The sequence below is a fragment of the Schistocerca americana genome, chromosome 11, assembly GCF_021461395.2.
Source record: "Schistocerca americana isolate TAMUIC-IGC-003095 chromosome 11, iqSchAmer2.1, whole genome shotgun sequence".
Classification (NCBI taxonomy): domain Eukaryota; kingdom Metazoa; phylum Arthropoda; class Insecta; order Orthoptera; family Acrididae; genus Schistocerca; species Schistocerca americana.
Window position 1 is genome coordinate 183568931 of NC_060129.1, and position 23185 is coordinate 183592115.

The 23185-nt window shown below is 41.5% G+C and overlaps 1 protein-coding gene across 1 annotated transcript in view; it reads right to left on the minus strand.

Moving 5' to 3' along the window:
* Positions 1 to 22017: 22017 nt before the first annotated feature.
* LOC124553828 (serine/threonine-protein phosphatase 6 regulatory ankyrin repeat subunit C-like) overlaps positions 22018 to 23185 on the minus strand; it is a 49861-nt gene continuing 48693 nt past the window's right edge. Inside the window, exon 3 of the mRNA XM_047127814.1 lies at positions 22018 to 22594. Coding sequence (XP_046983770.1) covers positions 22114 to 22594 — 481 coding nt within the window. The 3' untranslated portion in view covers positions 22018 to 22113. The remainder of the gene's footprint in view (positions 22595 to 23185) is intronic.

A 23185-nucleotide genomic window follows, 5' to 3' on the forward strand; every position in this document is an offset into this window, starting at 1 on the left:
AGTTTACCATTGGAAATTTTATTCTAGTGACAAAACATTGTTTATAAATTGCACTATTGATAAAAGGAAATGTTTTAATACAGGATGGTAAAAACCAACTGCGTTCAACAAAAACGTGAACGAATATTCCCTGAATGGGTTTCCAAGTTCTACAATGGATCGAAGGATGACCTATACCACATCACATCTATAATCTAGGTTTAAATTAAGTTTCACAAAAGAGAAAACTATCAAAATGGTCTACAGTGACCCTCAATTATCTTTAATTACTTATCTAACTTGTCGTAAATTACAGTGGCTGATGTGGCTTCTCAGTAACCATATAACAGAAAAATCATCGCCTTTCAGATTTTTACTTCAAGTGGCAAATGTGAACACCATGAGCTTTAATTGACGATCGACACTAGTATTACGCAAAAAGGGGATGTAACAGATGAGACTTCTGCAGTTCTGAGTGAAGCTTTATGCGCTGTTATGCGGCATCGTGTGCGTTCATTACCTTGTCGGTGTTCGTCAGGGGGCGGTGGACAGCACAGCTCGCCGTCTCGGAAGCAACTCCCTCCCAACTTCTCCTTACTACAATTTACCGAAGTTGGTTTAAAAAAACTATCTGGCTGTGTTTTCATCTGACCAATCAGGGTCTCAATGTTAACCTTAAGCTCTGCCTACAAAAATTCTGTCTATCCAATGAGAAACGTTATACTTTTCGTGGTGGGGCAATGTTTTTAAAGTTTGCAACGTAACAGAGACGCGAAAAAGTCTCACGCTAAAACTTGCAGCTGGTGTGGTCCTTTTAGTGTTATCGTGAGATCTATACTGTTCTTCTGGAGGGCTCTATCTTTTAACATGGGCTGGGGGGTTGTCCTAGCAGTTAGCTGGCAACGTGGGTGTCCGTCCATTATCGTAGGGCCTTCCAGCTTAACATGGTTCTGCTCTCGGCTTCTGTTCTCGTTTCTCCCCTCGGAACCGCGTCTGTCTCACGGTGGGAAGGTATGACATGCATTTAGGCCTTCTTGTGTTAGTCTGTGGTATTCCATTTGCTCATTCGTTACTCGTATTACTTTGGTTAATTTAACGTCACGATTTATTCGGAACTATGTGACATATTACTAGATTTGCTTATCATGTCAGGGTTTTCATGGAAGGTGTTGGATTTGCCTGACACCTTACAAACACTCCATATGTATCGAGCCCCTGTCGTACCTCTTCAATACGTCTATCATGTGATTGCATATCCTCTGAAAATACCAAAATATTATTCAGATTTGCGTGACAGAATGGTAATCCCTGGAGCACTTAATCAATGAATCTTTGCCAGGATTGGGCCGTATTTTCGAGTCCGAATGGCATAAACAGAAATTCGAATAGCGCAAAGAGTGTGATCACCACCGTCTTTGTCACGTCAGCCGGAGCCTCAGGAATCTGACTGTATGCCTTACGGCACTCCATTACCGAGAAGACATTCGCACCTGCTAGAGCGTAGTTAAACGTTTGAATGTTTGGTGTGGGGTATTTGTCTGGGATTGTTCTCGCGTTCAATCGGCAGTAGTCGCCAAAGGGACGCCATGTGCTGTCTTTCTTGCGTACTAGGTGGAGAGGGGACGCCGAAGAGCCTTCAGACCTCCTAATTACTCCAGTCTGGAGCATCTCCTCAAATATCGCTTTTGTCTCCGCTAATCGATACTGTTGTTGTTGTTGTTGTTGTGGTCTTCAGTCCTGAGACTGGTTTGATGCAGCTCTCCATGCTACTCTATCCTGTGCAAGCTTCTTCATCTCCCAGTACCTACTGCAACCTACATCCTTCTGAATCTGCTTAGTGTATTCATCTCTTGGTCTCCCCCTATGATTTTTACCCTCCACGCTGCCCTCCAATACTAAATTGGTGATCCCTTGATGCCTCAGAACATGTCCTACCAACCGATCCCTTCTTCTGGTCAAGCTGTGCCACAAACTTCTCTTCTCCCCAATCCTATTCAATACTTCCTCATTAGTTATGTGATCTACCCATCTAATCTTCAGCATTCTTCTGTAGCACCACATTTCAAAAGCTTCTCTTCTTCTCCAAACTATTTACCGTCCATGTTTCACTTCCATACATGGCTATACTCCATACAAATACTTTCAGAAATAACCTCCTGACACCCAAATCTATACTCGATGTTAACAAATTTCTCTTCTTCAGAAACGCTTTCCTTGCCATTGCCAGCCTACATTTTATATCCTCTCTACTTCGACCATCATCAGTTATTTTGCTTCCCAAATAGCAAAACTCCTTTACTACTTTAAGTGTCTCATTTCATAATCTAATTCCCTCAGCATCACCCGACTTAACTCGACTGCATTCCATTATCCTCGTTTTGCTTTTGTTGATGTTCATCTTATATCCTCCCTTCAAGACACCATCCATTCCGTTTGATCCGGTTGTAAGAGTTATTTGCCAAGTTCACGGTGAATGCAAAATGAGACAAGAAAACTGCGCCTAAGATTGGCTGTAAAATATCTGCCACTACAAAATTACACTTATAACGGGTAGACAAACCAACATCTATCGTGAGCTCTTTATAGCTGTACGTTTCTATACTTGAGAGTATCAACCACTTGTAACCTGTGCGATGTTAGCTTACACTCCCAGGTTGACGCAGAGTGGCGTAAAGGTACAGCATACGGGAAGCCTTCAAGAGCCTCACCTTGACTGTGCGTGTTGCTGCCTGCAGCTGTCAGCTGGTTCCTCGTTGGTGTACGGCGCCGTTCGTGAGTGCCGCAGCCCGTGGCGCCTAGAGCGGGCTGCCCTCGCCATTTGGCACATCTCGTAGCTTGTGGCCCGAATCATCCGTGATACCAGCAAAAACTGTCAATGTGAGCTTCATCCTGTTTGGAGAGAGACTTCTTGTTACTGGTGGACGTCTGCAACTCCAAGCTATGTAGCCGAGTAGCCATATTTTCCATTGCAGTTTTCTGATCCCGTCAGCGATGCCTTGTTTTTGTCTGTAACCTGCGGCTGCACAGATTCACTTCGATTCTTCTACCCATTCCGATGAGTCATCACTGGCTTCCGTTGCTGAAGTGGCAGGTGACATTGCTACGGACGCTACGAGCTTCGACTGTAGAGTAGCGAAAGCTCTGTCAGCTGTTTGCAGTTGCTTGTCGAGAGGCTGTCCGTCGTATGCAATCGACGTCAGCGGAACTTGACTAGGTAGCTGATGTCGCCAGGCGTGGAGCAACAGTTCCCTGGACATCATGCCGGCGTCGACGATAGTGCGTAAATGTCTCAAAAATTCAGATGGCCTTCTGTCACCGCGTTTCTCCTGACACATCACCTGGGAAGGTCGTGGTTCAGGTAATTTCTTGCAGCGAGCGGTCAACGCCGTTTTAAGTGTGGTGTTTATGACGGTTGGAGCGGCGGATGTGTGACCATATCAGAGACTATCGCTTTTGGCCCCTGGTCCAGGTTGCTAACTGCGAGAGTGGTTTTCGCGGTCTTTGGTTTTGTTGCTCGAAGATATTCTCTGTAATCGCAAACAATACGTCTGGTTCGGCAGGCGTGAATGGAGGCGCTCTTAACTGCAACCGTGGCGCGGTTGATCGAACGGCGCGCTCGTGCGTGAAAAATCTTCAGCGTGTTTCTGCTACTAGCGGAGTTTGCAAATTCATAGATTCCGTTTTGCTATCATTCTTCGGCACTGCAAGCTACAAAAGCTCAATCTCATGCTGTAGCCGTCGTATCTCGTCGTTTGTTGCTTGCAGAATTTTGTTGGCTTCTTCCATCTTTGGCGAAACTGTCGCACAATATTAAGTTTCGAGAGCTTTTCGTACTTTTCCCGGGGTCTCCAGTTATGTAGGAAATAAGTTAAACCCACATACAGCTTTGCAAAAAAGGAAAAAAAAGGAAAACTGTCTCAACTAACAATCAAAGATTGAAAACTTATAACTAGCGTCCGCTGCACTTGCATCGAATAATCCAAGTACACATCACTGACTACTGCCACGTTCCGACAAGTTTATTAAATCGTTATTTGGCAACAAACAGCACGAACCACCGCTGAAAACTATAAAATTTAGTAACTCTATAACAGCGCACAAATAACTTTGTCGGTACTTAGCTTTGTAGCCGCTACAGCTGCAACTGTACGCCGCGGGATATAAACATACTACTGAGGCGTCAGGCTTGGCTGAGCGACGTAAGCACACTCACGACCAACAGACCACTCGAGTCAATAGCACAGGAAGAAAGACTGAGGTTAATGAGAATCCACTAATAAGTTATTTTTACAGCAAATATTAACACAAATAAACTGTAAAATGAGTAACTGAAGACAAAACCTTTATAAAATACTGGCGAGCAATTTCAACAACAGTCCAGCACGCGTGACGTCACACTTAAAATGGTTGCATCTAGTAGGAAAGAATTGAACAGGCGCAACCCGTGCAATTCTTTTTATTAAAAAGGGAAGCCACAACGAATTTCCTTGAAAGTGTATGTTTGCGAATACGTATCATTATACTGAATAAAATTAAAAATATACAAGAGATCTGATGGTGCTCGTTGGTTATGTTCATGGTATCTGTTATTACGTGGATGACGTATGACTGTTATTCTACAAATTTTTGCTGAGAAAAATCATTTACCCGGGATCGCGCTGTCTGCCCTCTAACTACCCATACAGCAGATTTTATCAAGTAGGCAGCGTGTCAGCTCCTACACACATTTCACCTTTCATTAACCTTACATCACTCGCATTTTCTTTTCCTATTCCGTTTATCTTATTTCGTCAAAAGCGATACGTCTGCGATGTTGATCGTTACCGCCAAAAAATAATGAGGCAGCCTTCACAGGCTGGGGTCGTTTGTTCGAGTTCTCTTCAGTTCCAGCTTGTTCGCGCGAATCGTGTGGTAGTGCCACTGGCGAACTGCCTACATTTCGCGTTCGCCTCCATTCGCCGTGGTGGACAGCTGGTTTAATATCGAAGCGACGGAGACGTGTTCTACTGCCAGATACAGACATGCGTGACGTCATGGGTCCTTAGCGGTGATTGGTGGAAGGAGCAAATGAGCAGACGTCGTAATGCACTACTTCTTTCTGTAGGTAAATTTCCATATTCATTAATTTCTGTAATGAAATTCGCGTGCTACGAGAACACGCTGGATCGACATAATACTGCATTATTAATGAATATAAATCATGTCGTTGTTGATACGATCAGTTGTACGAAAAAAGCCGGCGACGATCCGCTGCCTATAATAAAAAGCTGAAATTTTCGATATTACTGTTTCCATTCGATACTCCTTAAAAGTGTGATCACATTTACATACGTGTTGAATGGAATTCACATCAAAGTCATTGTGAGAAACACAAAAAAGACACTGAACGCTTAAGGTACACCTTAACTGATTTATAAGTTCAGTTTCCACGCTCTTTAGTCACAATTGACTACTCTGTCATTTGTTTGGGAGAGTCTTAGCAGCAGCCGTCTTGGCTATAAGAAAACAGATACAGGCCAACTTCCCCGCCAAGTTCCGCACAGCTTCATGGACGACAACTTGACGTTACGAATGCGTTAAATAAACTGACATCTGTATCTAAATCACTACCGGACAACATTCTTAATTGTGAAACAATGCTTTTCAAATTCTTCTAACAAGAAATACAATTCGCTATTTAGATATATCTGTTCATGCGCAGCAGCTCAACTCATTTACACAACGAAATCTATTCGGTATATCACGTATTTACCTGGATCCAGTAGTTACTGTTAGTTGTGTGTAGTTCACAGGCTACGTACTAATGATATACCGTGATGGCATTGACTTTCTCTGCATAATTATGCTGTACAAATACAGGTGATATTCTAATTTTAACTACTGACGACGCGCTCGGCACGATTGTTTCATGTATCTACACTGCAGGATGTGATTTTAGTGTATTTTTGTTTCTGGTGAATGTATATTTAGATATACTGAAACCATGGTCTAGGATTTCAATAAATCTTATCCTATAACTGTTTAGCTGTTATCATTTACCGTGAAGTGAATTGTCTATAAGTAACGAGACAAAGAATCTGATACTTAATGAGCACTAACACTGGGTTGTAATTTCTTAATTTAAGCGTCCTGTTAAGCTTCGCTACAGCAATAAAGTGCAGACACTAAGCAGTTTATCAACAGAATTACTGTGGTAACTGTTGAAATTAAAATTCTTTGTTTACATCGCGTGCTAATTGCACTGATTGTCACAAGGGATTGCAGTGGCAACCTCTTCTCATTCTTTGTTATTTACATTTAACAGATGACCATCCATCGTTTTTTCCATCACATTAGGGACATCGACATATCGACAGTGACTTCGAAAATAAGTTCGCGGCGGTATGAATAATTCTGGAGCCCACACATACACAACGCTCCTTATTCGTCATTACTGCAGCAAGGCATCTGTGACCGAACAGTAGTTATGGCGCTACTAGAATACGTAATGGGCCTCATAAGAAATTAAAATGACTTGTCACATCGAAACGAAATGTTTGGTACGCTGTTAACATATCGCAGAACTTCGACGGATGTGTTATCTGTCGCTCTAGAGCTGTTTCAGTATGACCGAGAGCACTGCAACTGCTGTTTGCATACCAGCTGTAACGGTGTCGTTCTGAACTTGATTCTGAGTGCTTCCTGTGGTAATCCGGTCTTCATATCATTTTCCTCATTTCATCGGAAGTCTATTTATAGCAATAACAGATTAGAAGCACAAAATATTGAAAATTTTTAGAAACTTTTCGTAACAAAAAATCTGCACGTGTAGGTGTTCATGTTTTCACACGACAATAGCAAGTGAACTGAAAGATGAGGCGATATTGGAGTTGCTCTAGGAACACTTTCCATCTGGTACTGACACTCCTATTCCATGAACGAATTTCTGTTTAAAAACTACTAGCATGAGTGTGGTTGCACGAGCGGGACTACAAAATAATGCGTCCATAATTTGTTCCACATCATTGTGATACGAGAATCGTTCAAATGAGCTAACTCTACATCCATAATCCGCAAATCATTGTGAGGTGCATGGTAGAGTGTACATCCATTGTACCAGTTACTTCAGCTTCTACACGTTCCATTCATGTGTGGGGACACGGGAGGAATGGTTATTCAAATACCTCCATCTGTAACGTAATTAATCCACCCTAGTCCTAACGATCTCTACGGGAGCAATATGTGGGCGACTGAAAGATGTTCCTAGAGTCGTAACTATAACTTCGTTAGTAGGCTTTCTCGAGCGAGTTTGTGTCTGCCAGTTCAGTTTCTGAAGAAATTCTGTGATGCTCTGCAATGGGCCAAACAAATCTGTGACCATTCATGCGGCCCTTCTCTGCATGCACTCAATATCCACTGTTAGTGCTATTTGGAACGAGTCCCACACACTTTCACGATATTCCAGAATGGGTCACCCAATGTATGAAAATGAATTACTTTATAGAATGTTTTACTCTATGTTATAGCCCATAAGTATTAGTTCTCAACGTACAGTTAATTTTTTTTAAAGAAGCATTTGAAATCACGAAGTATTGGCATACTTAAAATTTATATCATTAACTATGCAATACTGTACTGGCCATTATGTTTATTTCTGGATTCATTTATGAAATAATAATGGAAAGTAATAATGTAACAGAAATTAGTAGAACTGCGTTTATCAAGAAAACTTGTAATCCCTTTGTACTATAGTTATTTTCCACAGAGTCAGAGCCGTAAGTATGCCTCTGATACAATCGGATGTATTTTTGTATTTTGTGGAACAATGTAATTTCGGCTTTGTCAATGTGACCAAAAGACTATATGATAAACCAAAATCCGAGGAAATAGATTTACGTAAAAATTAAAATTCGCAATAAAAATCTTCAAATTTATTTACATCAATCGAACCGTGAGGACCTAAACTGTGATATTTTCAGCTTCAAATATGAGACCCCTAGACAAGAAGAACAGGCGCCAACTCTGTATGACAAGCTAAGTAAACAGAAAGTTTATAGTAATCTTCGACCCTTTCAAATTTTTCATAAAAGACTTTGCTTATTGTGGACAATTGCTGCAAGTAAGATAGAGGGACGTAGATTACAAGTCGGGTGAGAATAAAACTGGATTTTCATTTACAAATGAACATCTGAAAGTGAAAGATTCCTACTTTTATTTCGCTACTCTCAATTTCAGCCTCTTTATCGTGTATGAGTGGTTGGACAGTAAGTTTGGTACCATTAACAGTCTTTACATGTATGACCAAAATTTTTTTGGGTTTTGTGAGAGATCTCTTTCAACGTTCCGCTTCAGTAGGCGTTGAAAGCTTCATCATTGCCCTCTCGGCAGAAATGTGTTTCATTTAGCAACTCTATCTCTAGCCCGAATCTTTGTTTAACGTTTATTATGCAGTAGTCTGTTTATTTAGAAGTTTTTTTTGCTGGGGTTGTATGCTATGGAGTGCGTTTCCCACGATGAAACGTTTTACTAGGTACATATCTATCGAACACATGGTCAATTAATCTTATAAACGTGAGCCAGAGTGCTTCAACATGCTTAGAGTTCCTAATTGAGATACAACGTTGCTATCCCACCAACTGTCAGAGATCGAAAAAGGACGTGAGTACTCAGGTATTAAATTCCAAAGAAGTCTGCCCTGAATGTGGTGTAACAGTGGTCATGACTCTAACTCTCCAGAGGACCTCAAAGACTATCTGATGGAAAAGAAATTTCACAGTGTTGAAGAGTACTTACCACATTAAATTTGTGTATATTGTTATTAGTAATCATTGATGTTAGAACATAGGGAAAAAGGTAAGGAAGTACATGGTAATGAATGTTTTCTTTTTTGACATAGGCTATATTACGTATACACCTTGTAATCCTACAGGATAAAATAAAATTCGATACAATTCAGTTCCCCCCCCCCCCCCCCCCCCCCCCATGAACTATGGACCTTGTCGTTGGTGGGGAGGCTTGCGTGCCTCAGCGATACAGATGGCCGTACCGTAGGTGCAACCACAACGGAGGGGTATCTGTTGAGAGGCCAGACAAACGTGCGGTTCCTGAAGAGGGGCAGCAGCCTTTTCAGTAGTTCCAGGGTCAACAGACTGGATGATTGACTGATATGGCCTTGTAGCAATAACCAAAAACGGCCTTGCTGTGCTGGTACTGCGAACGGCTGAAAGCAAGGGGAAACTACAGCCGTAATTTTTCCCGAGGGCATGCAGCTTTACTGTATGGTTAAATGACGATGGCGTCCTCTTGGGTAAAATATTCCAGAGGTAAAATAGTCCCCCATTCGGATCTCCGGACGGGGACTACTCAAGAGGACGTTGTTATCAGGAGAAAGAAAACTGGCGTTCTACGGATCGGAGCATGGACTGTCAGATCCCTTAATCGGGCAGGTAGGTTAGAAAATTTAAAAAGGGAAATGGATAGGTTAAAGTTAGATATAGTGGGAAATACTGAAGTTCGGTGGCAGGTGGAACATGTCTTTTGCTCAGGTGAATACAGGGTTATAAATACAAAATCAAATATGGGTAATACAGGAGTAGGTTTAATAACTAATAAAAAAATAGGAGTGCTGGTAAGCTACTACAAACAGCATAGTGAACGCATTATTGTGGCCAAGATAGACACGAAGCCCACGCCTGCTACAGTAGTACAAGTTTATATACCAACTAGCTCTGCAGATGAGGAAGAAATAGATGAAATGTATGATGAGATAAAAGAAATGATTCAGATAGTGAAGGGAGACGAAAACTTAATAGTCATGGGTGACTCGAATTCGAGTGTAGGAAAAGGGAGAGAAGGAAACATAGTGGGTGAATATGGATTGGGGGTAAGAAATGAAAGAGGAAGCCGTCTGTTAGAATTTTGCACAGAGCACAACTTAATCATAGCTAACACTAGGTTCAAGAATCATAAAAGAAGGGTGTATACATGGAAGAATCCCGGAGATACTAGAAGGTATCAGATAGATTATATAATGGTAAGACAGAGATTTAGGAACCAGGTTTTAAATTGTAAGACATTTCCAGGGGCAGATGTGAACTCTGGCCACAGTCTATTGGTTATGAACTGCAGATTAAAATTGAAGAAACTGCAAAAAGGTGGGAATATAAGGAGATGGGACCTGGATAATCTGACTAAACCAGAGGTTGTGCAGAGTTTCAGGGAGAGCATAAGGGAACAACTGACAGCACTGGGGGAAAGAAGTGCAGTAGAAGAAGAATGGGTAGCTCTGAGGGATGAAGTAGTGAAGGCAGCAGAGGATCAAATAGGTAAAAAGACGAGGGTTAGTAGAAATCCTTGGGTAACAGAAGAAATATTGAATTTAATTGATGAAAGGAGGAAACATGAAAACGCAGTAAATGTAGCACGCAAAAAGGAATACAAATGTCTCAAAAATGAGATCGACAGGAAGTGCAAAATGGCTAAGCAGGGATGGCTAGAGGACAAATGTAAGGATGTAGAGGCTTGTCTCACTGGGGGAAGATAGATACTGCCTACAGGAAAATTAAAGAGACCTTTGGAGAAAAGAGAACCACTTGTATGAATACCAAGAGCTCAGATGTAAACCCTGTTCTAAGCAAATCAGGGAAAGCAGAAAGGTGGAAGGAGTATATAGAGGGTCTATACAAGGGTGATGTACTTGAGGACAATATTATCGAAATGGAAGAGGATGTAGATGAAGATGTAATGGGAGATATGATACTGCATAAAGAGTTTGACAGAGCGCTGAAAGACCTGAGTCGAAACAAGGCCCCCGGAGTAGACAACATTCCATTAGAACTACTGACAGCCTTGGCAGAGCCAGTCCTGACAAAACTCTACCATCTGGTGAGCAAGATGTATGAGACAGGCGAAATACCCTCAGACTTCAAGAAGTACATAATAATTCGAATCCCAAAGAAAGCAGGTGTTGACAGATGTGAAAATTACCAATCTATCAGTTGAATAAGTTACGGCTGCAAAAACTAGAGCGAATTCATTACAGACAAATGGAAAAACTGGTAGAAGCCGACCTCGGGGAAGATCAGTTTGGATTCCGTAGAAATATTGGAACATGTGAGGCAATATTGACCTTACGACTTATCTTAGAAGAAAGATTAAGGAAAGGCAAACCTACGTTTCTAGCATTTGTAGACTTAGAGAAAGCTTTTGACAATGTTGACTGGAATACTCTCTTTCAAATTCTAAAGGTGGTAGGGGTAAAATACAGGGAGCGAAAGGCTATTTACAATTTGTACAAAAACCAGATGGCAGTTATAAGAGTCGAGGGGCATGAAAGGGAAGCAGTGGTTGGGAAGGGAGTGAGACAGGGTTGTAGCCTCTCCCCAATGTTATTCAATCTGTATATTGAGCAAGCAGTAAAGGAAACAAAGGAAAAATTCGGTTTAGGTATTAAAATCCATGGAGAAGAAATAAAAAATTTGAGGTTCGCCGATGACATTGTAAGTCTCTCAGAGACAGCAAAGGACTTGGAAGAGCAGTTGAACGCAATGGACAGTGTCTTGAAAGAAGGGTATAAGATGAACATCAACAAAAGCAAAACTAAGATAATGGAATGTAGTGGAATTAAGTCGGGTGATGCTGAGGAAATTAGATTAGGAAATGAGACACTTAAAGTAGTAAAGGTGTTTTGCTATTTGGGGAGCAAAATAACTGATGATGGTCGAAGTAGAGAAGATATAAAATGTAGACTGGCAATAACAAGGAAAGCATTTCTGAAGAAGAGAAATTTGTTAACATCGAGTATAGATTTAAATGTCAGGAAGTTGTTTCTGAAAGTATTTGTATGGATTGTAGCCATGTATGGAAGTGAAACATGGACAAAAAATAGTTTGGACAGGAAGAGAATAGAAGCCTTCGAAATGTGGTGCTACAGAAGAATGCTGAAGATTATATGGGTAGATCACATAACTAATGAGGAGGTATTGAATAGGATTGGGGAGCAGAGGAGGTTGTGGCACAACTTGACGAGAAGAAGGGACCGGTTGGTAGGACATGTTCTGAGGCATCAAGGGATCACAATTTTAGCATTGGAGGGCAGCGTGGAGGGTAAAAATCGTAGAGGGAGACCAAGAGATGAATACACTAAGCAGATTCAGAAGGACGTAGGTTGCAGTAGGTGCTGGGAGATGAAGAAACTTGCACAGGATAGGGTAGCATGGAGAGCTGCATCAAAAACCAGTCTCAGCACTGAAGACCACAACAACAACAACAACAACAACAATTCAGGCTAATTTACTGAATATATAAATACTTCCTCTCGTTCTAGACACCCTTTGTACTTTGGTAATAAATGTTGCTGTAACAGCCTCATCAGGACTGATCTATGTGGACATCCTCAAAAAAATCAGGTCTATTTATTGTCATTAGATCTAACGTCTTTTGTGAATGGGATTCTGAACCATCACTTCACAGTTGTTTACAGAAAAGGCATCTAGCAGTGTTTCACAGGATGTCTCGTCATGCTCGCCATTAACAAAAGTGTAATTATCTCAGCTGATTGCTGGATGGCTAATGTCTCCTCGGATGACTACAGAGTGATTGTGAAAGTCATTTAGTAGCAAACTGAGGATATTCCTTAACGTTTTGTTACAGCATGAAGTGACTACCTGTGTTATACCCACACTTGTTATTAAGTCTTGGCTAAAGAGTCTCCCATGCATCTTTATTTTCTGTATTGATGGTTTTATGCTTCTTGTCTACGTCAACATTTACACAACATCCATCTCTCATTAGCCTATCTTTTCGATATACGCTTGAATTTTTTCCACAAATCTCACTGCTCTGCGGTTCGGTAGTAACCAGTTATCTGGACCCAATATTAGACGTGTTTTACCGCTTTTTAAAGGCGCATCGAACTCGGCCACTTTGTTAAGAATTCTTCAGCAATTAACCTACGTGTGTTTGAAAAGAGGGACAATACAGGTACACAACCCAAACACAAGGAAAGGTGCCTGTACCGTAGGGGAAACCACACAGTAGTCAAGATACCTTAATATTAATGTCCAACAGCCTCCACACCGTAAGACATCACAGCGGACTTATCCTCAATCGTCGTAAGTATAGAATGGCCTGAAATTGAAACAGTAGGTATAGTCAGCTAGTCAGGCACCATATGTAGTGTTGCCACAATTACATCCTTTTCTCTCATACCATGCATCGTTGCCAGATTTCCTCCTTCCCTGTCCCCCCTCCTCCTCCTCCTCCTCCTCATCCTATAACATAGGCAAATTCCTCCATGTATTAAATGGCGACAAATTCAAAAAAGGGAGCTAAGCTAAAAGATGGCGAGAAATTTAAAAGTAGTGACGTTCAGCTAGTAGGTTTGCCCATCCCTCCTCCTATGATGTCACTGTGGAACCAGAACTCTTGTCCTAAGTATAAATGGGCAGGAAACTGTAGATGAGGCATTGTCAACCGCCATTCAATGTCGTTCATCTCTGATACTGGCACCATCCAAATCGTTGCAACATTTCCAAAGTTCTCCCCAATATTCATGCCAGTCTTAGCGTGTGTTGGATGCTATACACAGCCAGGACAAAAGGTGTTTCTTCCTCCTGTAGCTCGAACCCTGTCTGTTAGACAAGATATATTTTGCCCCTGCTGGTCTGAGCCTGTTGGGTACTTCCAGGATATGTAGATAAGTTTTTCATGCAATGGGTTGTAACCAAGGTCAACTTGTCCGCACTCCAACTTCCAGTTCAGATCCAACTCAGTTCAGATTCGACTCAGCTCAGTTCAGATCAGATTCAACTCAGCTCAGTTCAGATTCATCTCAGCTCAGTTCAGATTCATCTCAGCTCAGTTCAGATTCATCTCAGCTCAGTTCAGATCAGATTCATCTCAGCTCAGTTCAGATCAGATTCATCTCAGCTCAGTTCAGATCAGATTCATCTCAGCTCAGTTCAGATCAGATTCATCTCAGCTCAGTTCAGATTCATAACAGTTCACTTCAGATTCATCTCAGCTCAGTTCAGATTCATCTCATTTCAGTTCAGATTCATCTCAGTTCAGTCCAGATTCATCTCAGTTCAGTCCAGATTCATCTCAGTTCAGTCCAGATTCATCTCAGTTCAGTCCAGATTCGTCTCAGTTCAGTCCAGATTCGTCTCAGTTCAGTCCAGATTCGTCTCAGTTCAGTCCAGATTCGTCTCAGTTCAGTCCAGATTCTTCTCAGTTCAATTCACATTCATCTCAGCTCAGTTCAGATTAATCTCAGCTCAGTTCAGATTCATCTCAGTTCAGTTCAAATTCACCTCAGTTCAGTTAAAATTCATCTCAGTTCAGTTCAGATTCATCTCAGTTCAGTTCAGATTTATCTCAGTTCAGTTCAGATTCATCTCAGTTCAGTTCAGATTCATCTCAGTTCAGTTCAGATTCATTTCAGCTCAGTTCAGATTCATCTCAGTTCAGTTCAGATTCATTTCAGCTCAGTTCAGATTCATCTCAGTTCAGTTCAGATTCATTTCAGCTCAGTTCAGATTCATCTCAGCTCAGTTCAGATTCATCTCAGCTCAGTTCAGATTCATCTCACCTCACCTCAGATTCATCTCAGCTCAGTTCAGATTCATCTCACCTCACCTCAGATTCATCTCACCTCACTTCAGATTCATCTCAGTTCAGTTCAGATTCACCTCAGTTCAGTTCAGATTCATCTCAGTTCAGTTCAGATTCATCTCAGTTCAGTTCAGATTCATCTCAGTTCAGTTCAGATTCATCTGAGTTCAGTTCAGATTCATCTGAGTTCAGTTCATATTCATCTGAGTTCAGTTCATATTCATCTGAGTTCAGTTCATATTCATCTCAGTTCAGTTCAGATTCATCTCAGATCAGTTCAGATTAATCTCAGATCAGTTCAGATTCATCTCAGCTCAGTTGAGATTCATCTCAGATCAGTTCAGATTCATCTCAGCTCAGTTGAGATTCATGTCACCTCAGTTAAGATTCATCTCACCTCAGTTCAGATTCATCTCACCTCACTTCAGATTCATCTCACCTCACTTCAGATTCATCTCAGTTCAGTTCAGATTCACCTCAGTTCAGTTCAGATTCACCTCAGTTCAGTTTAGATTCATCTCAGTTCAGTGTAAATCGGTATAATTTCAGATGGAACATGCAGCTTTTCTTTCCCTAAATTTAAAAGACTTCTAACCCAGCTGACCAAAGTTGAAACAATTGAGCCTTTGACATTATAAATGAAGCAATTTAACCCACTGCAATAACCTTATGTTCAGAGCGCTAGAGCTCATTCCTCCAAAGTTTTAAATGGTGAGATGATTCAAATTTCACTTGTTCTAAAATTATAATGATGAGAAATTCATTTATCCTAAGTTTAATATGACTGGGAGGCCTCTGGTTGTCGGAACTAGATCACTTATCCCACACTTAAAAACTACATAGCTCACTTGTGCAGCTAGTACAGTCGGCTCACACGAGACACTGTGGGTCAGATGGGAATACGAGAGTTGGGCACTCACACCTTTATTTAGACAATGAGAAGGGCCTCCAGGTCGCAGTCTCGGGATGCATCAGAAGCCACGCTGTGCCTGTGTACCCACCGAGTCGTGCTGCTCCACTGTAGGAACCTCCCTGACTGTCAGAGGCAGCACATGCTGCATCCCCACCAGTGTGAGGCACCACTCAGGCCAGCTGCCTCTGTGCAACAGAGCTGCTGCTGCCACACAGAACCTCCAGCATGCTCTGCATGGCTTCTCATAGTCTACTGGCCAACAGGCAGGAAGGAGTCCTGTGCTAACAGGAGTATCTCTGCAGTCTGCAATGTAGGTAAACACCTGTTTGGGGACAGGCTGAGTATAGTGCCACAGTAGACTACACAACTCAGAATTTCAGATCCAGACAGTTTCTCACCTCTTTTTCCTCTGGAATGCATCGCTTTCAGACACATTTCTTCTGATGTCTCAACCGAGTCTCAGTTTTACGAGTAGTGTGCAACCAGAATTGACGATTATGGCTGCACACTACAGAGCTGCAGCCAAAGAGAGAATCTTCAGCACTCAAGTGGGTCGCGTGTCAAGTCGCATAACAATATGTCATCTAGGTGCCCACATTAGTACACCTATTGTGATGAAGTGGCACCACACACTAACTCTAGGTGCATGCCATGCTCTTAATCCAATTACTTGTCCTTCTGACAGAAACCGTATTAACCTCAAAGAGATTGATTTCAAGTTAGTTTTACATTTTATTTCATACATTAAACTGTCCACCAGCGTTCCATATGAATATTCCAGAAGAATTTGAATATGTAAATACACTTTAGCAACGACTTTCAAGCAGCTATAAACCATGATTTTCGATTGTGAGGCTAGCTCGCCTTCACTCATTCTTCCCATGCACCATTCTTGAATAGATCAAAAGAGAGTGTGGGGGCAGTAGCCACCCTAAGTCAGCATATGCTGACTCTCCCATATGCTGACTCTCCCATCACTACCTTTTCTTCAGTACTACACAATGCCATAGTGCTACCGCACTGCACCTGCTTGTACTACAGGAGTTTCTGCCTGTCGATCTATTGTAGACACCCCTTTACAAGATAGGCTGTGCCATCACCTCCTAAGTATTTCTCTTTCCCTGAAAAGTCCCTAAACCCGATGCTAGCCTCAATGTTTGTCAGTGTGAGAAAACTTCATCGTTCCAATGGCCTGACAGTGAAATTCATCATACTTTGCTCTCATTTCCCAGTACGTAGATGAAAAGAACACATTGAAGGCCTCTATGAGGGGTAGGAGTTGTTGACTGATTAGGTGATAGAAGAAGAAGCAGGAGGTGATATAGATGAGAGGGGTGATAAAATATTAGAATCAGAATTTAAAAGAGCTTTGGAAGATAATCTCTAAAATCACTGGGGGAAGTGGCAACAAATCGATTGTTCACACTGGTGTGTAGAATGTATGATACTCACGATATACTGTCTGACATTCAGAAACCGGTATCCACACCATTTCGAATTTCGCAAGAGTCAATAACTCCGAGAATTCACCTTAACAGCTCATGTGTCCAAGTTCTCAACACGAATAGTATACAGAAGAATGGAAAAGAAAATTCAGGATCTGTTAGATGGTTTATTTTTAGGAAGGATAAAGGCACAAGGGAGGCAGTTCTGGTGTTGCAGTTGATAAGGGAAGTGATACCGAGAAAAATCGAGATATTTTCATACGATCTGTTGGCCTGTAACAGGTATTCGACAATATAAAATGGTGCAACATACTCTCAATTCTGCCAAAGATATGGACAAGCTACATAGAATAACAGGTAATATACAATATGTACAAGAACCAAGATGAAGGCTAAGTCTTGAAGACCTAGAATGACGAAGTAAACAAATTAAAAAGGATGTAAGACAGGGGTCTAGTATTTCATCGTTACCGTTCAATTCATAAATTGAAGAAGTAGTGAGGAAATAAAAGAAAGGTTAAAGAGTGGGACTAGAATTCTAAGTGTAAGGATAGTGATAAGATTTGCTAATGGCAGCGCTATCCTCAGTGAAACTGAAGAAGAATGACAGGATCTGCTGAATGGAATAAACTGTCTACTGGACTACAAGATATGAATTGAGACTAAATCGAAGAAACGCGAATACAATGAGAAGTAGCGCAGATGACAATAGCAAGAATTTGTTATAACAAAGTATATGAAGTTTAGGAATCTACCATCTATGCAGCAAAATAACCAATGATGGACATAGCAAGGAGGACATAATAAACAGACCGGCACTGAGAAAAAAAGACATTCCTGGACAAAAGAAGTCTGCTAGTATCAAACATAGATCTTAGTTTGAGGAAGATTTATGAGAACGTACATTTCGATCACGCCATTATATGGTAGTGAGGCATGGACCGTTGGAAAACTAGGACAGGATCAAAGTATTTGAGAGGTGGTGCTACAGAAGAATGTTGAAAATCAGGTGGACTGATAAGGAATGAGGTGGTCATCCCCAGAAAATACAAGCAAAGTAATGTATGAAAAACACTGACAACATGGAGAGGATGATAAGACATCTGTCAAGATATCTGGCAGTAATTTTCATGATACTGGGGGGAGCTGCAGAGAGTTAAAGCTGTAGAGAAAGGCAGACCTGACTAATCCAGTAGGTTGCGGTTTCTACCTAGTAGGTCATAGGTTTGATATGGGTACCACTCAGTAAGGGTGTGCAGTTTGAGTGAAGCAAATCAACATTTGTGACTTTTACTATGTGGAAATTTTTCCGACAGCTTGTTTCAGTTATCTAGTAAACGAAGAGTTCATGTGTAGGACACGCTTACAGCAAACAGTCAACATAATCCAATTAAGGGACACAAATATTTCAGTCAGTTATTTTACAGTATTTGATGGAGTGACACTGCTCGCCATAGACCAGAATGCAGATTTGTGGAATGTAGAGGTGAGCGTGTTCAAATAGAGAAAAATTAAACCACCCAACCTAGCCAGATGTTAGCTCTGGCATGCCTTACATGCCCATAGCGTTCTTGTTGCACATGACATGCCTCCATCATGGGGATAAAACCATTGTTCATGTAGACTGCCAATAAAACTGTAGTAAGAGATGACTAAACCACCTAGCGCTTCCATCATTCATTTGACGTTCATTTCCTACCCCGTCCATTATTTTGGTTCATATTGGTTCCTCAAAGTGAATTCTATTGGGCGAGTGTCACAACTGCCCACCCTAACGGACCCCATACAAGCTGAGCTCTCACTAGCAGGGTCCAAGAATCTATCACTGGATAGACTGTTGTAGCTCCTTCGTCACTTAGCACGGTTTTATGAGCAGTCTAAGTGAACAATGCTTTTACCCACATGATGGAGAAATTGCAGGTGTTCAATCGAAAATTCATTCAATCGAAAATTCATTTTAAGACCACATTTAATAAGGAGTCACCATATTACACCCTGGGATGGTTGTAACAAAGCTTTGGTTTCTTAATGAGTCATGAGTTTTGACACTTTACACGTTCACTTTACGCTCTAGAATTCAGAGTTAAGCTAATCTGATAACATTTCCATTGGTTATACAATTGGTCAGTTTACAACTTCAATGTTGGTATATCGTACATCGTCTCTAGCCTTATGCAGTGTAATTATCACTGTACATTAGACCTATAATGGTTGTTGTGTTGTCTAATAAAAGAACCTCTATACAGCTAATGTGACCCTGAGGCATTTTCATCCCTTCTCAGAACAAAATTTTAATCGATTTTTAAGATTTTGGAGAATTTCTGTAAATTTCTTTACACTAACAATGTACGAGCATAGCTAAAGCTGTTGTTGCTCCGACTACAAAATATTACGACTCTTCAATATTTGACTGAATGTCCAATGACTGACTACATGAAGGACATCAGTGGCATGGCTGTATCTAGGCGCTGAATTAATGAAAGGCACATTAATGCTGTTGGTACTTGAGTCGATATGGAATACCTGCTCTTTTATGTAAGTGCAGAAGTTTTATTTCATCTAAAGATTTGTTTTAGTCACTGAAACTGTGCAATTACCAGCAATAAAGGAATTAACGAATTGTATAAAGTAAGATTATTCTATTTGTTGGAACCCCCTCCCCCCCCCCCCCCTCACACACACACTTATTACAGTCATTTAATTGATTTCTGAGCCAAAGTTTATGTAATTTGTTACTTGTACTTTCATGACTTGCATTACTGTCTCCCCAGTATCATTCTGTCTGGTAAATGTCAAGTTCCATGAGTGGCATTGTGAAGTCTGTCTTAATATGTTGTGCTCGAAGTTGACTGTCACTCTTCTGCCTCAAATACGAGTAATTTGATGGATGTAATTTTATCATGCAGAATATGCACAATGAAACTATAAACATAGAATTTTCTTTTGTTTTCTATGAGCCATTATTGATTCCTTACTATATCACTGGGCACTGTATCAGTAGTTTGAATGTAATCAAAGTGGATCTTAAAAATTAAGGGATCTAAAATGAACTCCCTGTAAATTCTATAGTTAAATTTCCTACATTCTGGCATGTTTACAGACACTTCAAAGAAACTTTCGCATCAATTCAGTTCCGAGAGTTCCGGAACCTGTACAGAAAACTTGAATAGAGAACAACATAAACATCATTTCCACCATTTTTATTCCTCATGAAAACCACACATTGCATGTTGTACCACCATACAGGAAGACATTCAGAGGTGGTGGTCCAGAATGCTCTACACACTGGTACCTCTAATACACAGTAGCACTTCCTCTTATATTGATGCATGCCTGTATTCATCATGTCATACCATCCACAAGTTCATCGAGGCACTGTTGGTCCAGATTGTCCGACTTCTCAACAGCGATTCAGCCCACATCCCTCAGAGTCGTTGGTGGGTCACGTCGTCCATAAACAGCACTTTTCAATCTATCCCAGGCACGTTCAATAGGTTTCATGTCTGGAGAACATGCTGGCCACTCCAGTGAAGCGATGTCGTTATCCTGAAGGAAGTCATTCACAAATGGTTCAAATGGCTCTAAGCACCATGGGACTTAACATCTGAGGTCATAATTCCCCTGGAACTACTTAAACCTAACTAACCTAAGGACATCACGCACATCCATGCCCGAGGCAGAATCTCAACCTGTGACCGTAGTTGTCGCGCGGCTCCAGACCGTAGCGCCTAGAACCGCTCGGCCACTCCGGCCAGCAGTAACAATGCAGACGCGATCGAACCTCAGTATTGACCGTCAAGGCGTGGTTGAACTACAGACCACACGAGCCATGTACCTCCTTCCTGGTGGAATAGCGAACTGATCAGCTGTCAGACCCCCTCTGTCTAATAGGTGCTGCTCATGCGTGATTGTTTTGCATCTTTGAGTAGGTTTAGTGACATCTCTGAACCGTCAAAGGGACTGTGTCTGTGATACAATATCCACAATCAACGTCTATCTTCAGGAGTTCTGGAAACTGGGGTGATGCAAAACATTTTTTGATGTGTGTATTATACTGTCATGATATCAGAACTTGTAAAGTAAGCTGTAGCTGCCGTCTGGTAGTCGTCTGAAAGTCCCCCTTGACAAACGAGACTGCCAACCATATTGTTTCCTCATTTCTGCAAACTGGCAAGTTCTATCTATCTGCATAGCTATTCCATAAAATGTAACAAGTACAATTTTCTTCCTTCTTTTGGATTGGGGTGGCATATGTATCTATTGTGAAGTGCTCCTTTTCGTGACCTATTTGTCTACAGAAGTAAGTCACATTCTGGTATCGGCTGTAGAATTCCTGCAATCTGTAGTTACAAAGACTGCCAACTGGGGCAGTGAGGGTGCTGTCAGCAATGGCACCTGTCTGTCCAGAGTTGCTACAAGCGCTCATCTGACGATACCTGGATAGGGGAATGCACAGAACTTTGAAAGAAGGGAAATGTGTAAAGTAGTGAGATTTGCCAAGGCATCCCATACGTGGGGGTATTCAACACTGTCTGTCAGATCGTAGCATGTCTCATGTTAGCAGCATTACAACCAGATGAAGATCATGAGATCTGAGATTGTGCTTTGCTTCTCTGTAGTTAAATAAGAACTGCTTTTACAATTACAGATGACCAGCACATAAGGTAATGCGATTTATGCTACCAGTATGACACACTAATAAAATATATGAACTATTCCATTATTGCGGCAGATGCAGAAATAGATACCGTCTTATATCAGAGAAACATATTCTTATCTTTTAATCTGGAAAGTTGGCTGTGTCCTTTTCTTTTATAAGAATTTAACTGATTTTTATTCTATTGACGATGATGCTTCAGCTGCATTATGACATAGGACCATGAACAATTATCATTATAACAGTTGTATGATTGTGCTGTATAGAATTGCTTGTCTAATCATTTGTGTGTCAAGTCTGTGTGGCAGGCACCTTGCATGAATGGCTGCTTAACCCCAATTGCCTCGCACACCCCAGAATACGAAGTTTAAGATAAAGAGACCACTGTATTTGAGTCCTACTTAAAGGTGAGTACGAATGATGGACTGTAGTATTCACTTTTGCATTCTTTATTTAGAACAATATCACAGACAGATGCAGAGAGTCATTTCAGCATTATTGCAGAGATGTTTGTTGAACTGAATGCTTCACGATAGCATCTCCACGAGCTGCTGCTTGCCGTTCTGCCTGGCGATGAGCCAGGGTTCGTGCCCGTGTGCGTCCCTGGCCTCAGTGTCAGCCCCTGCATCGAGCAGCACGGCCGCCACCTTTGTGTGGCCGCATCTTGCTGCACAGTGCAGCGGCGTCCACCCATACTTATCCCTGGCATCGGGGTCAGCAGAGGACTCCAGCAATCGCCGTGTCACAGCCACGTGACCGCGGTATGCAGCCCAGTGCAGTGGCGTGTTCTGCCTGCTGTCCCCGACATCCACCTCTGCTCCACCTTCCATCAGACACGTTACTGCTTCCAGGTGTCCCCTCTCAGCTGCCCAGTGCAGAGCAGTCCACATGTCCTCGTCCCTCACCCCCACTTTCGCCCCTCTCGCGAGAAGCATCCTGAGCTGCTCCACCGCCCCCTCCTTAGCTGCCTGGATCAGTCCTCGGCTACTCTCCTTTCCAGGAAGGCTCCTGCACAAAACATAAAAATTCTCCTGAAAACACACACTTAATAAAGAAAACATACAACCAAAAATGTATACATATGTCCAACAACGACCCTACTATATTCCCCTTCAATGATACGAAACTCGTATATTAAGGTATAGTGGTTCTGTCTTCAACCACCATCCATTAAAAGTTTCTTTATGTAACCTGTCGAATTCCGACACGCTGATTCCTGTAACTCACTTTCTTTCAACTCAGGGTACTGTTTCTTAGCAGTCATTATATCCACTAAAATAGATGCTTCAGGCAGCTAATACTAGTTCTCTGTGAAACAGTCAAAGATTATACACAAAACAATTTACATTTGCATGTTAAAGACTTTCCTGACATTAAAGCAAAATCCTTCAAACCTCTTATTGGTAAATTTGGTGACCTTACCAGCAAATCTTGCCAGCTTCTGTTTCACATAAAAGAAATTCATTGAAACATTTTATATGTAACAATGGCATGTAGTCTACTACTTCTCCATTGTGTGTGTGTGTGTGTGTGTGTGTGTGTGTGTGTGTGTGTGTGTGTACAACTGAAGCCTGTAACAGTGTACAGTCTTCTACATGA